Below are 19,970 nucleotides of genomic sequence, written 5' to 3'. Positions count from 1 at the left end.
CTGAACTGTTTGACAATTCAATTCAATTTGAGCGAATTGAAAAGAAATTTGAAACAGTTCATCACAATTCAGTTTGAATTCAATAGGCTTAACCTTTATTCAACCAAAAGCCTTCTCCCAATCAATGTTGAGGATTATAAATTGGCAAGGCTTCCCTCATATGTTCAGACTTGGCCTCATACCTCTTATTTATGTTTAATTGGTGTAATTGGGTTTCACCCGAAAAGGCCAATGATTGGAACGAACGTATTCATGAGATGATTATTTTCTCAACCCTAAATTGGCCTTTTCTTTTCGCTCTCATCAGCTTTTGGTCCATTGCCATAAATGGCTTTTTTCTCCTTGGCATGATGGGACCAACCCTATGGACTTCCAATAGATGTTGGGCCTTTCAAGTATAGGGTGATGAAGTGCTTGCCCTCAAAGACCTAGCCAAAGATGACCACAACATTAAGTACTCCTGAACCAATAGCACTTGTACAACTTTCATCACATCCAATGTTAAAAAAAGGGTATGGTACTATTATTGTTAAACATGCAACCTTCTTAATGTATAAGTTTAGCAGGTATTTTATCTGTACTTTAGCCAAAACTATTATTAGCAAATTTTCCACTATTATTTCCTTGATCATGTTTGGTAGATCGATTACCCTAGGTTCTTATTTCTTAGCCTTGTTATATCAAATCTCTTTTCAACATGATAACCAAAAGATGAATCTTGGTCAAAATGTTAGTAGTGTACGAGGAGGCCCCTTGTGGGTTTTACAACTTTGGATTGTTTTGATGAAGTTCAATTCATTCAAAGTAACTTTAGTTTAAATTATTTGATACTCGAACTATAATTACATCTCTCTCATCGGTTACAAAAGAAAAAAATTCTAAAAATGCAATAAATATTACTAATGAAAAAAGACACTTCATTATTGAAATAATTTTGCTTTAAACAATATTTGATCAATTAAATAATATTTTTGAAATTTTAGTTATCTATGCCAAATTATGTTGTAAAGTCCATGTAACCAACCTCACATCAATAAGATAAACCTTTGTTGTTGAAAAGTACTTCACATCCACTAGTTTTAAAGACAATTGTGATTTACCACACCACTATTCCAAGCATACCATACTCAACTAACCAATCAAAAAATCATGTTCACTCAAAAGTAAAAGATCCTACACTTCTCCCTCTCCAAAACGGACCTTAGGATTTCATCTTACAAAATGTTTCAAATTAAATCAAACGTGACGTCTGAGTCTTTAAATCATTTATCATTATCTCAAATCCATCCAACACTCTTACGATTCGAATAAAAAATAAGGACTTTAAGTTTTACGTAATCAGAAAAAGTGATGGGAAAAATTGATTACAACAATTAAAAGCAGACCAAATTTAAGCAAAAAAGTATTGAAGAAAACCAAAATAATAGGAGTATATGTAAATAAGCCTAAAGTAATTATTTCTCTGAAAAATGCTGTATCCAAACATGCACTAAAACTCTCCTGTGTTTCACCTATCATTTTCATCAAGAATTGTCTCATTCATTCTACTTTCGATTTTAAAGATCAGTCACAACACATACAAGACAGTGAAATTGCATACTTTAGATGCAGAAACAGACCATATGGACAAATATAGATTCGTTCATGGGACAAATCTTTCACTATACAGTTAAAAGCACACCACTTAATCATATGTCATTCGTAACAATTTATTCGCATGTATGTTGGCATAGATGCATACTTGTATATCCTATTATAAAAAGCAACACCACTCGACTATATAGTAGTTAGGTGACACATTTTCCCTCAGAACCTTGAAACTGAGGAACATGATGCTCAGAACTCCCTTTCTGGGAACATGATAGGAGCTATGAGAGACCATAAGTACAAAAGAGCAGTTGCCCAGGAAGTGATGATTCGAACCCACACAGAAGGCCAGCCCACGTCAACCAACTTCCCGCTCTCTCCAACAGATGTAGACCAACCTGTCAGAAGCATTGCAGAATACATGCTAGCAAGAGAGAAAATCAAGTGGAAGAAGGCATATGAATATGTAACTGGCTTTGCTTTCTCCTTCTCTTCATCCTCCTTTGCATCCAATGGAAGCAAAGGCTTACCTGCAGAATCACCAGAAATGGCAGATTGTCACTATTAGCATGTGGCAATTTTTGTAATTTAATGCTAATCAAATAATAAGACAGTTTATTATTTTCCTTCATGGCACCATATTCCAAAATCAAATTCAGCTTCAAGGCCAATAAAAACCATACTTAGATTTCAAACTCAGATATGTGGTGCCCAACTTTTGAGTTGTGCATACTTGACACAGCAATGAATAGAAATATTGGATTTTAAGAATATTTACCAGCACGAGGGGAGCTTGGTGGGGAAAGCACTGCAGCAGAAGATCCAGCACGCACAGCAGAATAAACAACAGATAGAACAGTTGTAGCTAAACCCAAAGTAATGGTGCCAGTGGAAACAGCTTTTGAGTGTTTGTGAAGACCATTGCACTCATAATCTCTTGGTTCACTAGCCAGTGCACTATAGCAGAGATAAGTGCAGTATAATGATATTACTGAAGCAGGCAAAACACTTCCATTTACCTGTATATGAAAATAATTCAAAAAACTCAAATCCAAGTAATGAACAATCTACACTACACATAGGATAAAACCTATTCCCATCTAAACAAAATAAATTTCATCAATTTGTCCTTCAAGCCAAACTTGGAAAATGTTAGTCACATACCAGGCTGACAGGACTAAATATACCTTTTAATGCCAGCTCTACTAACTTACCATTCCATCAGAAAAATTGAACCATGATAACAGAGATTTAATAAATAACAGATCATATATGAGCTTCTAGATAGTAACATTTTGTCAGGACCTCACTATATATTTTATTTCCTTTTATAGATAGGATTTAAATCCCATTATTAGGAGATTTGATTAGCTACATATTTTGTATTTATGACCAGGAATCATTGACCCTTAATTATAGGAATTGACAGCAGATACAATGATGAGCATTAGTTTAGGAGTTTCCTTTTTTAGATTACCTTGTATTCTATTTAAGAGCACATGCTCTTATATCAATATGAATCAGAAAATTATCCTTTGACATGGTATCAGCGCTCCAAAATCTGTGGGAGCCTGTGTAAACTCGTGGCCTGCACTGCCACACGTTTTCTTTTTCTTCCGCTGCGCGGCCTGCATTGCCTTTTTTTTTCCCCTCCCTTTGACGGCCTATATTGCCAATTTTTTTTTCCTGCCCTAAAACACCCTCCACGTCTTTGAATCTCACTCAACAAAACTGAGAATGTCTGCAGCAGCCAATAACCCTGCCCAGGCAGAAAATACCGGCACTGTTGAGCTACAAAATATTCAATCCAACCTTCTTCGTCTCAATGGCAAAAACTACCTCAAATGGTCTCACTTTGTCCAAACCTTTCTAAAAGGGAAGGGCAAATTGAATCATCTTACTGGGAAAGAAGCCCCAAATCCACAGACAATAAGTGCATGGGATGAAACAGATGCAGTAGAGATGTTGTGGCTGTGGAATTCCATGGTGTCAGAGGTGAGCGATGCTTGCATGTTCATGAAGACTGCCAAGGATGTGTGGGATAGCTGTAAACAAAACTATTCCAAGGTTGGTGATGCTGCTCAAATTTATGAAATAAAGATGAAGATCGCGACTACCAAACAAGGAGACCGATCCGTTAGTGAGTATGCCCAGAATCTGCAAAATCTTTGGCTGGTGTTAGACCATTATGAACAATTTGAAGCAAAATGCACAGAAGATGCTGATTTACTTAAACGTTACAAGGAGAAGGACAGAATCTATAAGTTCTTGACAGGACTAAATAGTGAGTTTGATCCTGTAAGAATTCAGGTGCTAGGATAGGAGTTATCCTCACTCAACGAAACCATGGTTGCCTTCCAGGCAGAAGAAGCACGTAGGGGGGTGATAATGGAGCCTCAATCCCCAGAAAGTTTTGCCTTAATTGCACAAAAGGGAAAGAAGATTGATCAATGGCAGACCAGTCAACCTGGAGGTGTAGCCCCCAAGATGGAGATCAACAAAGGGGAGAACAAGGATTCTCTATGGTATACCTTTTGTAAGAAGCGAAGACCACTCAAGACAAATGCTGAAAACTTAATGGTAAGCCGCCATATCCGAACCAAAATTGGACCACCAAAGGTACTCAATGAGGAGAGCCAGCACAAGCCCACCTGGTTCAATTAGGTGCTGCAGCAAACAGACCTTCCAGACCCCTTACAGATTATAATACAGAAGAAGTTAAAAAATTGAGAGAAGTCCTAGAGACTTAAGTCAAACCCACAAACACAGGTAGCTCTTCCTTGGCATTCTCAGGTACTTCCCAAGCCTATGCTCTCAACATCTACAATCTACTACCCAAGGGGCATGGGTTGTTGATTTTGGAGCTACGGATCACATGACCCATTCCTCTACTGAATTCATCTCATATAGGCCTTGTCCTAGCAATAAAAAAATTGCGACTACAGATGGCACATTTATTACAGTTGCTGGAAAGGGAGACATTCTCCTAAGTCAAGATTTAATTTTGAAAGATGTTTTACATGTGCCCAAATTATCTGCCAAACTGCTTTCTATTCATAAACTTACAACAGATTTACAATGTTTAGTGACATTCTCTCCCACACTTCGCAAATTTCAGGATCAAGGAATGGGGGAGATGATTAGATTTGCTAGGGAGGAAAATGGGCTCTACCTTCTTGAGTCAACTTCCATTGTCTTTGCTGTCAGAGTCACTAGGATCCCACAATAAAGACATCTAGTTGTGTCACTATCGTTTAGGTCACCCTTCATTTAGCACTCTAAAAATTATGTTTCCTAGCTTGTTTCAAGGACTAGACATAGGAGTGTTTCATTGTGATGATTGTGAATTTGCAAAACACAAACGTGTTAGCTTTCCTATCAGTAATAATAGAATGTCAATTCCTTTTTCCTTGGTACATAGTGATGTTTGGGGTCCATCCAACATTTCAAATATATCTGGGGCCCACTGGTTTGTCATTTTTATTGATGATTGTACTCGAGTATCCTGTGTGTATCTTTTGAAACAAAAAAGCAAAGTCAATCAGATATTCCAATTTTTTTTCAGATGATAAGAAATCAGTTTGATACAACCATCAAACGATTTTGTTCTGATAATGCCAAAGATTATTTTAACCAAACATTGTCTTCCTTCTTCAAAGAACATGGAATTATTCATGAATCATGTGTCCACTCCCCACAACAAAATAGGGTGGCTGAATGGAAAATTGGGCATCTTCTAGCTGTTACCCGAGCATCTTTATTCCACACAAACGTTCCAAAACAGTATCTGGGGGAGGCTGTCCTTACTGCTGCCTACTTGGTCAATCATTTACCCTCTCAGACTCTTCAAAACAACAGTCCCATTCAACTGTTCTCCAAGTTTTACCCACACTTTAAAACTTCAAATAACCTTGTTCCTAGAATCTTTGGGTGTGTCCTTTGTTCACGTTCATTCTCCTCATTGAGGAAAACTTGATCCCCGAGCTATCAAATGCATATTTGTTGGTTACTCCCTTACCCAAAAGGGATACAAGTGTTATCATCCTGCCACAAAAAAGGTCTTTGTGTCTATTGATGTCACTTTTGTTGAAACTGAATCTTTCTTTTCCCAACTTTATCTTCAGGGGGAGAACTCATGCATGGAAGATAAGGATAATTTGTTCAAGAATCTTTCATTCATCTCCCCAAGCAAATCCAAAATACTTGAGTCAAGTCCTATACACATTTCTTCCAGTTCTATACACACTCCCCCTGCCTCTGTTTTGAGTCCAAAGACAACCAGAACACACACTCCAAGTGTTGCCTGTCCACTACAAGTTTATACACAAAGGGAAAAACCTATTGTCCAACCTGTGCAAGTTCCAGATTCTGAACTAATACCTGAAACTGAAACTAATGAGACTGTCTTGAAAGAGCAGAATATACTCACTGAGACTGATGGGATTGTTTTGGAGGAGCAGAATATGCCAATTGATGCTGAGGATTTTCCGATTGCAATAAGGAAAGGAGTTAGAACATGTACACACAGGCCAAGGTATCCATTATCTCACTTCATGTCCTATGATAAACTGTACAGCAATCATAGAAATTTTCTTACTCATTTAAACACTATCACTATCCAAAAAACTGCTAATGAAGCACTGGATAGCAAAGAGTGGAGAAAAGCTATGAAAGTTGAAATGGATGCACTAGAGAAAAATGAAACTTGGAAGTTAGTAGAACTTCCTAAAGAAAAGAAACTTGTTGGCTGTAAGTGGGTATTCACTGTTAAATATAAGGCAGATGAGATACTAGAAAGGTATAAGGCAAGGTTAGTAGCTAAGGGGTATACTCAAACATATGGGATTGACTACCTCGAGACTTTTTCTCCTGTAGCAAAAATGAACACTATTAGAATATTGTTATCTCTAGCAGCTAACTATGGATGGAGTTTGCAGCAATTTGATGTCAAGAATGCTTTCCTACATGGCATCCTTGAAGAGGAAATTTACATGGAGGTACCACCTGGGTTTAACTTTGAGAAAGGAAAGGTTTGTAAGCTAAGGAAGGCTCTCTATGGTTGAAACAGTCCCCTAGGGCCTGGTTTGGCAGGTTTGCGACAGTGATGAAGGCAATGAGGTATAAACAAAGTCAAGGAGATCACACTTTGTTCATTAAGTATTCAGCTTCAGTGGGAGTTACTACACTAATTTTCTATGTGAATGATATAGTTGTAACAGGGAATGACAAAGCAAAAATAGACATCCTAAAAGAGTGTTTGATAAGAGAATTTGAGATTAAAGGGCTAGGCAGATTAGAATACTTTCTTGGCCTTGAAGTGGCACATTCTCGTCATGGTATTTTCATCTCCCAACATAAATATGTGCTGGATTTATTATCTGAAACTGGTAAATTGGGATGCAAACCAGTAGAAACTCCTATTGAGCAGAATCACAGACTGAGTGAATATGTTGAAGATGCAACCATGGACAGAGAATCCTATCAAAAACTAGTTGGAAAATTAATCTATTTGTCTCATACCAGGCCAGACATAGCTTATGCAGTGGGAGTGGTAAGTCAGTTCATGCATAATCCCAAAGAAAATCATCTTAGAGCTGTTTACTGCATTCTGCAATACTTGAAAGGTACTCTTGGAAAGGGAATTTTATTTAAAAAAGGGGAGGAAATGACTTTCGAGGCCTATACAGATGCTGACTATGCTGGATCTGTAGATGATAGAAGATCCTCCTCCGGATATTGCACTTTTCTTGGAGGAGCAAAAAACAACGTTGTTGCAAGGTCAAGTGCAGAAGCAGAATTTCAGGCTATGGCCTTAGGAATTTGTAAACTCCTATGGATGAAAATAATTCTAGATGACCTAAAGATTAAGTCTAATGGACCTATGAAGCTATACTGTGATAACAAGTCAGCAATAAACATTGCACATAATCCAGTGCAACATGATAGGACCAAGCATGTTGAAGTAGACAGATCACTTCATAAAGGAAAAGTTGGATAATGGGACAATTTGTGCACCATTTGTATCCACAGGAAATCAGCTAGCAGATGTTCTAACAAGAGGATTAAGTGGCTCTACATTTCAATCTATTGTTAGCAAGTTGGGAATGGATAACATCCACTCACCAACTTGAGAGGGAGTGTCAGAATCTCACTATATATTTTATTTCCTTTTATAGATAGGATTTAAATCCCATTATTAGGAGATTTGATTAGCTGCATATTTTGTATTTATGACCAGGAATCATTGACCCTTAATTATAGGAATTGACAGTGGGTACAATGATGAGCATTAGTTTAGGAGTTTCCTTTTTTAGATTACCTTGTATTCTATTTAAGAGCACATGCTCTTATATCAATAGGAATCAGAAAATTATCCTCTGACACATTTTAACCAAGTATTTAAGTTAAAACAAATGAAAAATGCATCAACTACAATTAATAGTGGTTAGCTACAATGAAAATCAAATAACGACTTACTGCAGGATGCAATGCCACTATGGCGAAAATAAATGCGAGAATCAAGGTCATAGTAATAAAAAAGACATTGAGTCCACAGTCATGTCCAGATGGCGTGAAGAAGTGAAAGAGAACCCCTGAGAATGCAAATGTTGCCACATAACAAACAAGTGAAACAACAAATAGAGCAATGTACCTGTATAAATAAACAGGTAAATACTGAAATTCTCGTTCAAAAATATGTCAACTTATCAAGTAAAGGAAATGACGTTACAGAAGTAAAATTGAAAAGCAAAGCCTAAAACTAACCAGAATTGTTCGTCAAATCCAACCCATTTGTCATTCCATCCATGAACAAAATCCAACAAGAGCATGACTTGAACAAGAAGAAACATGCCTGAGCCAAACTTTGATATTGTTTCTGCAAATTGACATACCTCATCAAAACCATAAACAATACAAACAATAATTTGATCACGAGAAGTAATCCCAAATTCAAAGAAATAGCTCAACAAAAAAGGTAATTGTATATTATATTATTATTTAAAGAATCTAAGGTTTATTACAGTAATCTTTTATTCCAGCTGGACTTCTATCATCCAATAATATTGTGCCCACCAAATTTCCCAATAGCTTTCTTTTTCCTTTCACATGATACCATTTTTCATAATTTACTATGTAAAGATTTTTTTGTTATTGTCATATCCAAACGAATATCTTAAAATTACTTTTCAACAAACTTATCCAACAAAAACTGATTCTAATTATAATTGATTATAACAATAATCAATTGTTGAAGTAATCTAATTTTTGCAACTGTCCCAAACACAACCTATGTCTAAAGGCACAAAGAAGTAGCCTTACTAAAAGCAAGAGGCATCAGGCATGAACCTGAAGTGTAGATCCTTTTTCAATTATCAAATTGTACATCTTGAGAACATCCTAATACATTTTATGTAATTATATAGGCAAAATACAAGACTCGAGCAGAGTAGCAGAACAAACAGCTCAACATGTGTGATAATCAACTACAAGGAACCAACACAAATCAATTAGAAGAAATTCTTACCATAGAAGCTGATGATCTCATTTGGAATGAAAAACATAGAGATTACCAGAAGGCACCAGCAGATAATTTTCATCATCCAACCTCCATGATGCATACTGTCCCGAGGATCCCTCTGGGTTTTCACACCAACCATCAGAATAGCTAGAATAGTGAAAAACAGAAAATTCCCCAAGCTAACCCGCAGAACTGCATCTGTTTCAAACCATTCTCGGCTAGGAGTGTGTTTGAAGTGATTGATCCCTGTAGCATTAACAGAAGGACATCAGCTCTATCCAAAAGCACACAACGATGATATTACGCTCATCTACACACTTTCATAAACTTCACCACATCCATCAATTTACTCTCACCAAAACTACTAATTAACTCACAACAAAACTTCATCTCAGGAAAATAAAAAATAAAAAAATTATGTGTATTCATTCCATAAGATATTAGGAATTATGTAACAAAACAGTTTTTACAGAAAAAAATCTTAAATATGTTAGTGATTATTTGATTGGTTCGAGGGTGAAGTAAAATAACTTGGAAAATCGCAAATTTTGGATGGAATTCTAGTTCTAAAACAAAGAAATCTTTCATCTCAGAAAGTGCCTAAAAGAACAAAATCCCTCACCACTCACCACGTCCATCAATCTACTCTCAGATGCATTATCAATATCGTAACATTATCAAAACTACAAATTAACTTGCAACCAAAACTTCAGCTCAAGAAAACAAAAACTATAGGAATTATGTAACAAAATTTCTTGAGAAGAAAAAATTTAAAGACAGTAACAGGCTGATGTGATAAATAAACCCTTAAAAATGACAAGCTCAATGGTGACATCGTTTGGTATGCTTTCACGTAACAAACCCTCCTATTCTAGCATAATAATCATTTCAAACCTCAAAATAATTAAAACGAGTGAAAATAGAAAGGGATGATGCATATGAAGAATCTAATAATTTGTAGACGAAATTGGCGATTGAGATAGAAGATCAAATTGAAATTGGAAAAGGAAATTAGGGTTGTTGTTGCTGCTTACAGGGAAGTGATTCCATGAGAGGAGCGGCGACCTCGCGGAGGATCCAGGCGACGACAAGGGAGAAGGCGAAGAGGCCGCAGTAGGCGATCCGGGCGGAACGACGGCTGATTCCCGAAACGACGGTCCTGCAGGCGTCGCATGCGCAGGCCGCGCAGCACGACGCCAGGCAAGATGCTGCCCACATCGATCCTCCTTTTATTCTTCTTCTTCGGAGGAGGAGATCGAATTAGGGATTCAAGAACGAGCCTAGGATTTTGATCAGAGGAGTTGGAATTGAAATGAATTTTGTTAGGGCGCAGACGAATTCGAAGATGACGAGTGAGAAGAGCGAGCGGGAGGACGAAGAATATTTGGTGTGTAGTGACTTGGTGGGGAATTAGGATTACCCGTGACTTGACCTTTTCGCCCCTTTCATGCCATGCCACATCGTTTTGGGTGATTGTGTGATATCATATATTTTATGGGGCGTGAAAAAAGTACGAAAGAAAATAGGCAAAATTTCACCCACCTCTCCCATTTTTTAATTGTCGAACAAACATTTGAATAAATCGTCAATATCTTTTTATAAGAAATCATCAGTAATTAAAAATAACTTTTTTTTTATCCCAATGTTCTACTTATATTATTTATATGATTTTTAATTAAATTACTGATGATTATTTATATGATTTTAAAAAAAAATATTATATATATAAAAAATTTAATATGCTTTTTAATTTAAAAATATATAACTTACATAGTTAAAAATGTTTATTTATTAAATAAAATGATTATATAAACATAAATATTATCCCGTATATAGTTAAAATACTAAATTTACATTTATTTCTTATTTATTTTAAATATTAAATCAAAGTTATTAGCCCTAAGATCAATATTTAATTCTGATTCAGGTGGGCCGAAAACTGAATTTCTTCAGAAAACCCCATTTCCTCAAACGCAGCTTGAAATTATTTTGCCTCTTTATCACCTTATTGGCTCATGCTACCCTCAGCTTCAAACGCATTTCTTACTTCACATTACCATCTAAGACGCTTCTGCGAAGAAAGAAAAAATCGTTATTTTAAGCCAGACTCACTTGCAAGCTTCGACTTTTACTCGAAGGTATCTCCTTGTCTTGTTTAATTTTCGTTTTCCGCTAGTTGCAGCATCTTCTGGATTGGAAATATCGCTTGTTGCGTATTCTCTTTCACCGAACATGAAACATTAACTGGTATAGATTAACTATTTTGCATCTTATTATGCTTTGCTTGCGCCATTGTTGTTAAAACTCCAATCATATTGTTTAAACTTTGAAGACTTATTAGGGATTAAAGATTGACTATGAATTTGGGCCAATAATTGTTTCAAAGAATTACTGAGTGTCAAAGTTTAACTGTAGGGTCAAAAATTTTAGTATGACTCCCTGATGCTTTGTGATTGAATCTGGAAAACTGATAGCTTAACAGTACTTCTAAATTTATACATCATTGTTTTTTGAAATGTTAATGAGACTTTTTTTTTTCACTTTTTTCTTAGCTGTCAACATCTCAGAACCAAATTAAGTTTTCCTAAGTTGACATATATTTTGAAATAGGCACTTTTTTTTTTCACTTTTTTAAGCACTGTGCTTTCGATCTACTGCTTAGTTTTCTTATTTAAGGAGTGCAAAAGGTATGTGAAGTTCTACATCTCTTGCATTTCTGCTGCACAAGCTAAGCAACACAACCACTATTTTATACTTGATTACTTGCTGATTATTTTTCCTTCTTTTTCTGTCAAAAGGTTTTGCATATTGCCACTTGCCAAAGTTTTGGTGCATAAGGCCTCACAATCGGTATGATGATGATTTTATCATTGTTTGAAGTATTACTTTGATTTGGGCCCAGCATTTACTTCCTTTGATAAATTTATTTTCTTGATTTTATCTTTACTTCATTTTGATTTATTCTTCTATGCCTTGCTACAATATTTTCATCTTTGCTTCTTCATAGTAACTTCTATTAGATATTGTATTTGGTATTCTTAATTGGTGTTGAATTTTTTTTTTCCAGAAGACACAAACATGACTTTGAAAATGTAAATAAATAATGTGCATGTACAATCAAGATTCGATGACCATAACCATCAAATAGAATGTTAAATTCAGTGCATATTATACATGAGCAATTACTAACTATATATATAAAAGGCTGAAATACTTTGAGCCTATTTGTACAAGTATCATATCAGATGCACTATGATAATACAAGACTACCTTAGTGACTAGTAGTTGGTGGAAATACAGCTCCTTTTGATCTTACATCTACAAGCTTTCAATTGATGTGTAATTACAGCAATTGAGCTTGATTAATTAATCGAACAGTACATACTTTGAATACCTCAACTTTGTGATCACCAATCACCATATTGTTTATTTAAAAGAGGAGGGCCTAACCATAGAAACTAATGAAAGATGTGGAGTAGACTGTCTTAAAGTCACTACTATTCTGTAGTTTATGATATGATGAGTTAAATAGCTTTTAGAAGTAGAGAGGATAAAACTTCATGTAAGTATTGTAAGTATGAAATTTTTTGGTGTATATGGTCAACTGAAATGCTAGGATCTATAAAGTCCAATTTTATTACTAGTGTTGAATAGATTTTCTGTATTTCTCAGGAGTCAAAACCATTAATTTTATGGCGTCGTGTAATGTATGTAACCAACCTTACCTAGTGGGATAAGACTATTGTTGTATGTTATTTTTATGTATTAAAAGTGTAGAAAAAGTTCTCCAAAACATATGGAGGGAGGAAAGGCAGTATGGTCAGAGCACTGTTGGTGAAAATGCCTTGTGTAGTTGTGTATCTAATTTTACTCGTTGGAATATGTATAGTCTCAGTCACCTAATTATTACTATTATGATATGAATGAAATGTATTTACCCCTATAGCCCAGTCATCTAGTAGGAAGAGCTACTCCATTATTAAGCGTATGCCTTCCAGGTTCTCCTTTTGCAGATAAATTTTGCAATGATTTCAGTCAGAAAAGCTAGAGTTGTTTTCCCATCAGATGCTACAGAGTGCTTTAAATCTCGGTGTTAAGAGTTTTATGACATCTTTGAAAAATGTTGGGAGTAAAGGTTTCATCCTCAACAAGAATTCTCAATCACAAACTTACAATAGCTCTTCCCACTCACTTACAAAAAGCAATGAATGATGAAGGGAACAAAGTTAACTTCTCATCAAAAGTTTGTGTTATATTTAATGCAACTATGCCAAAATGCCTTATGATAATTGTCATAATGTAGAATTGTAGTTGATTTAGGGGAAAGTTCTTATAATTTATGCGTACAATGGAATTTGTCATCCATACTCTCCTATCTATTCATTTTTTATATAAAATTTCTAAAATGAGAATTATTAGGTTGCCATTTCAACGATTTGGTTGGCATTATTGTGTCGTGCAACATTTTTGTAAATAAACACAAAGGTTGTGTCTTATGCGCTATCACAACATGTTTTGCGAAGCCTGCATTTGATATTTCAGACATAACAAGATAAAATCATGATATGACATGACATTAGACTTGACATTTAAGATTTCATTTAATACTCTATGTCGGAGATATGTTTTGCAAAGACATTCACATAGGATCTCTTAAATCCTATGAAGAATAAATGAAGTCAAGTTTTGAAATTCATTAATCGTCATTAAAAGAAGAGTCTTACTACACAAACTTGTTCTAACACAAAAGGAGGTGGTTTCCTGTTGTAGTGTTCAACACACCAGCAGTGAAGATTTCCTAACATGAAGAAGTATGGGAATTTAATGCACACATTTAATGTTCTAACGACCACATTTTTCAAACGTAAGCTTAAGAAAGGAAATATGTTTGTTTAAAGACAACAGATATGTAATTGAAGGAGGCTTATAAATACCAAAAGTTTTGAAGACATGGAGTATGAATTGAAGTGCTCATTATTCAAATTCATTCTGTAGAAAGCTCTCTACGTAAATTCTAGTGAGGTTTAGAAAAACTCTCAAAATACTTCGTCCATCTTAAGAGAAAAGACTAAGTGTTGAATTTGTTTATTCGTCTGTAAGATGATAGAGTGTTAGTCATTGTACAATCAAACCAACAAATCTTCTAATTTGTGTTAGAGTCTACAATGGTTTAGTAGGACAAAGAATATTGGTTGTAACAGGCTTGGAGTAAAGCTTGAGTTAAAGAGTAAAAAATGACAGTGACAAATACTTGTAACTTGTTGAAGTTAGTGGAACTTGGTGGTTTGTCAAGAACTGGACGTAATCTTGGTGGTTGATACAAACCAGTATAAATTTCTTGTGTCTTATTCTTATTTTTTCTCTTCTGCTATTTGAACTAACCTAGGGTTTGAATTTAATCTTTGCTTTTGAAAAACTCTATGTTTTTTTACAAAGATTTGAAACTATCGTCTAATTCACTTTGCAAAAGTTCGATATTTGTTTTATTAAGTCTCACTTCATCAAATGATAACTTTGTTGTTTGCATAAGGATTTAAATTTAGTTAAAATCACAATTCAACCCCCCTTGTGATATTTTCCTTTACAATTTGGTATCAAAGCTTATCCTCTAAGGCTTGAGCACTTGACAATGTCTAGAGGAAAAGATCCTCATGGCAGATAACAACAACAGTCAGTTCATTGTTGAGGGAGCATCCCTCACGAGGTCACCAGGCTTCACAAGAGAGGACTATCCTTATTGGAAAGACAAAATTGAGATGTACATCAAGTTCAACCCCTACAAACTCTGGCTAATCATCACAAATGGAGATATACCCATTCCCAGACCTTGTCATAATGGAGCTAAACACAAAAGTTCATTATACTCTAACATGTAGTCTATCAAGGAATGAGTACAACAATATATGCAGAATTAAGACAACCAAAGAGATTTGGAACTCACTGGGCATCAACTATGAATGAGCATAAGATGTTTAGCTTAGAAAGGCTACAACTCTGAGATGTCATATGAAAGCTTCTCCATAAAAGAAGGAGAATTTGTGCATGGCATGTTTGGAAGACTTCAAGTGCTTTTGAATAGTCTTGAAGCTCTAGGTCACACCTTCACCTAGGCTCATATAAATTTAAAGATTCTAGACAATTTTCCTAAGGTGTAGGAACCAAAAACAATACCCATCCAAGAAGTTTGAAATCTAAAAACCCCTAACATAGGATGAACTATTAGGTATCCTAAGAGTTCATGAAGTTCACCTTCAAAATTGAGATAATCTACCTACGAGAGATTTCGTTGCCCTCAAAACTAGAGAAGTTAGCTCCAAATAAGAAGAAAAGAAGAGCTTTCCTAAAGCTCTAAAAGTGCAGATGGCCGTGTCTAATGGCTCAAATAATTGTTCTGAGGGATCCACAAACAATGAAGTGGCTCTAATGTCCAGGAAATGCCAAAAAATGATGAAAAAGAAAGGAAAGTTTTAGCATTCCTCCAAATGGAAAGACACTAGATTCAAGAAGAAATACAAGGAGGGAAGCAATGAGATCATCTGCTTGAAATGCTGGACACATGAAGGCTAAGTGTCCTCAACTAAAATGAAAAAGGTACTCTGGTGACAAGAAAAAAAAGTCTCGTGGTCACCTGGGATGACTCAAACAGTGAGAAAAGTAGTAGTTTAGAGACAAGCAAGCCAATATCTATCTGATGGTATATATAGATGAAAAAGTTGAGGTAAAAACCTACTCTAAATCTAATACCTCTTTTTGCTTTTCATTAGACAATGATGAAGATAAGCCCTATGATGTTCTTCAGAATAATTATATGATCTCTCTTCAGTGCAAAAAAGTATAAAGAAAAATACAAAATATTTGATTGTGAAAACACTTAACTGAATAAATCAAATGAAGATTTGAAAAAGAAAATCTAGACTCTAGAAGAAAGTCTAAATTAGGCTAGTGAGATTGATGAATCCTCTATAGTTGAAAAACTGAGAGAGGAGATCGCTTGTCTTACAAAAGACTTTAGGAAGTGTTTGGAAATCTCTAACACCTTAACCATGCTTTTAAAATTCAATCACCTCTCATGGCAAGTCTGGCCTAGGACTAGAAAAAAGAGCATTATTTTCTAAGTCATAATTTGTCTTAGACAAATGTGACTTTTGTGGTAAGTTTAAACATCCCAAGTTCAAATGCATCCATAAGAAGAACACAAATATCTAAGGGTACTAATGCTCATGGACCCAAAAAGATTTGGGTAGCAAAATCTCATATTGTTCCTATTGTAGATATCCTTGGTAGGAAAAGGCCAAGGTTTAAGCTGGTACCTAGATAGTGGATGCTCATAACACATGATGGGAGAAAGGTTTATTTTTATCAAACTAAAGCTAGTTGAAGGAGGAAAAATTGCCTTTGTAGGCATGAGTAAGGGAAAGATTACATGTATAGGTAATATTGATATTCCTTCTTTAGCCTCGATAGAGAACATCTTAAATGTTGAAGGTCTAAAGTATAACTTATTGAGTGTAAGTCAATTTTGCGATAGTGGTTATATTGTATCCTTCAACAAAGATCAATGTATAGTCAAGATAGAAGATGGAAAGTCCTTCTTTACTGCTGGACGACACAACAATTTGTATAAGATTGATCTAATAGATCTAAGTAAACAAAATTGAACGTGTGTGCTTTCTAGAGAAGATGAGAGATGGATTTGACACACAAAAAACTTGGGCATGTCAATATGAAACATATTTCAAAGCATTATTGGTACAAGGTGGGTTTTCATAAATAAACTAGATGAACAAGGTAAGGTGGTAAGAAACACAACTAGGTTAGTAGCTCAAGGCTATAACTAGCAAGAATGTATAGATTTCAATGAAACCTTGGTTCCTGTTGCTAGACTTAAAGCTATAAAAATCATGTTTGCCTTGGCTACTCATAAAAGTATAAAGCTTTTTCAAATGGATGTTAAAAGTGTTTTCTTAAATGACTTTATAGAAGAAAACATGTATGTAAAGCAACCTCCTAGGTTTGAAGATCATACACTTCCAGACCATGTTTTCAAACTTAAAAAGGCTCTATATGGTCTGAAACAAACTCTACGTGCTTGGTCTGATAGACAAAGCTTTTTTCTTTTAGAAAATGGTTTTATGAGAGGCAAAGTGGATATTACTCTTCTAAGAAGAGAAGTCAGCAAATATTTCATTATAGTTCAAATTTATGTTGATGATGTCATTTTTGGAGCTACTAATGAATCTTTGTGCAATGATTTTTCTTATCTAATGAAGAATGAGTTTGAAATGAGCTTGATGGGAGAACTTTAGTTCTTTATGGGGCTTCAAATCAAGCAAGATAGTAAAGGAATATACATACATAAACAAAATACACTAAAGAACTTCTGAAGAAGTTCAAGATGGAAGGTGTCAAACCAATGAGAACACCTATGCATGCTTTCAATCCTCTGAGCAAAGGTATGATTGACTCACTTTTATATTTAACCACCAATAAACCTGATATTATGTATAGTGCATGTCTGTGTGTTAGATTTTAGTTTGATCCTTAAAAGTCTCATTTCAAAGCTGTTAAGAAGATCTTATGATATCTAGTAGGTACTACTAACCAAAGTTTGTTCTACAAGAAGAATCAAGATTTCAAGTTGGTAGGTTACTATGATGCAGATTATGTAGGAGACAGAGTTGAACGAAAAAGTGGTGGATGTCATTATATTGGACCTTGTCTAATATCTTGGGCAAGTAAGAAGCAGAACTTCATCACTTTATCCACAACAGAAGATGAGTATGTGTCTGCTTCAAGTTGTTGCTCACAATTGTTATGGGCAAAGTATCAGTTAGAGGATTACTCTAGTTTTTAGAACAATATGCCAGTATATTGTGACAACACTAGTGCAATCAATTTGTCTATAAACCCGATACAACATTCAAAGGCTAAACATAATGAAATAAGATATCACTTCATTTGTGATTATGTACAAAAAAGTGTTTTTGATATAAAGTATGAAAATGCAGATAATCAATGTGTTGATATCTTTACTAAGCCTTTGTCTAAAGATCGTTTCATCTGTATAATGAAACATTTAAATATGATTAGCTTATCTAATTAACAAGATATGCTTCTCTATTTCAGACAATAAGATCATCTTAAAGTCTTTCTTTAATTTGTTGGATCTAACATGTGCTCAAGTGTACAAATGGAAAAGGAAGTATGTTCATAAAGATAAAAACCTTTTGTCCATCTTATAAGACATGTGTTGCCCTTTTCACCATGATTGAAAAATAGTTTTCGAAAGACATTAAATGCGATTTGAATTGTTACAGTGTTCTTTTCAAACATATTAAAGGCTAGGGTGAGCATTCAAGAGTTTCTTTTGAAATCTTGAATTCTCAAAACTTTTGAAAAATGCCATTCTTTCTTACAAAATTTTTTCATCTTTGTGAAACAATGGCACCAAAAAGGAGTGAAATTGTTGTGATTCCAGGAATCAACTTTGAAGAAGAGACCAAAAACATTTTTCCTTTGGACTCTTTCATCGTTGGAAGATGGGTGAACTTCCAAACCCTAGAAGAAGAGGGTTTCCCCATCAAAGGATTATTTGGTCGTGTTGGATAGACCAAATTCCTCGAGAACGTATTCATGGTATTATGGTCCATATGCCTTGTTCTGGGGAACTGTAAGGAAAAATGGTGTCAACATCAAAGGCACTGTTAAGGGGAAGGAAGTGGTGATCTCAGCAACGACTATTTTGTTGTGTTTGGTTGTGCTGAAGAAGGTCTAGACTTTGTCAAAGATTGGGAAAATGAGATAACAAAAAAACTATGGATATCATGCTCAGATGGAAGAACTAGAAAAAGTTCAATTTGTAGCAGAACTTGCAGCACAAATTTTCTCTTTGGATGCTGCTCAACGACAACTTGAACTAGACGTTGTCACTGTTCCTAATGACATGGACCCTACTGAAAGGGGATCACTTGAAGAGGCCATGCTTTAGTCAGTCATTGAAACATCTCTTGTGGAAGCAGATGATGACATCATTCAAACAGATTCTGGAGTGGCTCCTCTTTGTACTAAGCCAGTGTCTGATGCTGATGAATAACTCTTTGCTACTTAATATGATATGGAAGATGAAGACTGACTAAGACTATTCAAAGTGATCTATGAACCAAAATCTATCTCTACAAAAATGATGAAGGAGTGTCTGAAAGCATAAAAGCAAATGATGACGTCTGAAGAACCCTTAAAGGTAACAAAAATCTTTAACAAGATTAACTGTAGACTGGTGAAGCCAGCTGAACAAGAAGCCACAACATGGATCTTTCCTTCAAGTCCACAAGTTTAAACATAACCAAATATTCACGTGCATCCTAATCTTCACACACTAGACTGTATCATGGTTTTAGAGGATATAGAGTTATGGAGTGGCAACCTTGCAACAAAGTATGGAAGGAAAAAGGTGACATTGGAACTCTCACTCTTCATCTAGATATGCAAAAATTAGAGTTGGAGAAGCTCAATCTCACCAAGCTCTAGAAGGCAGGTTTTCCAGGTATTGACCCCTTCTCTTATCCGTCTTGGGATACCTTACCTGAAGAAGAAAAAGAATAAGAATACACACTTGCGTATATGGAGATAAGTGGACCTATGAATAAGGAGTTCCCTCCAAGACAGACTGTTGCTCCCAATCCTCATAGTCTGATATTCGAGCATTACAGAAAGAAAGTCGTGTCCTCCTATTGCCAGTGTCTGGAAAAGTAGAAAGGTTAAGTATCTATGAAACAAATATCTCCTTATTTTGATTTTATTTAGTTTCGGTGAAAACTTAAATGCCATATTGATATTAGAAATAGAAACATTTTCACAATTCTCT

The 19,970-nt window shown here is 35.3% G+C and overlaps 1 protein-coding gene and 1 long non-coding RNA gene across 2 annotated transcripts; one reads left to right on the top strand and one right to left on the bottom strand.

Annotated features, from left to right (window-relative positions):
• Window positions 1–1,517: 1,517 nt before the first annotated feature.
• LOC114394906 (probable serine incorporator) lies at window positions 1,518–10,567 on the bottom strand. The gene is made up of 6 exons (XM_028356590.1): window positions 10,141–10,567; window positions 9,113–9,352; window positions 8,353–8,464; window positions 8,065–8,239; window positions 2,366–2,606; window positions 1,518–2,117 (listed from the first exon to the last, which is right to left on the bottom strand). The coding sequence occupies exons 1-6, from the start codon at window positions 10,322–10,324 to the stop codon at window positions 1,837–1,839; spliced, it is 1,233 nt and encodes a 410-aa protein (XP_028212391.1). The 5' UTR covers window positions 10,325–10,567; the 3' UTR covers window positions 1,518–1,836.
• A 474-nt stretch (window positions 10,568–11,041) lies between these two features.
• On the top strand, window positions 11,042–13,538 carry LOC114395657. Its single transcript, XR_003663081.1, has 3 exons — window positions 11,042–11,244; window positions 11,905–11,956; window positions 13,105–13,538. It is a non-coding gene; the product is annotated as an uncharacterized LOC114395657 (long non-coding RNA).
• Window positions 13,539–19,970: the final 6,432 nt, after the last annotated feature.

The sequence above is a fragment of the Glycine soja genome, chromosome 18, assembly GCF_004193775.1.
Source record: "Glycine soja cultivar W05 chromosome 18, ASM419377v2, whole genome shotgun sequence".
Lineage (NCBI taxonomy): Eukaryota > Viridiplantae > Streptophyta > Magnoliopsida > Fabales > Fabaceae > Glycine > Glycine soja.
The sequence above is the reverse complement of the archived record's forward strand: the minus strand, read 5'-3'. Positions and strand labels throughout refer to the sequence as shown.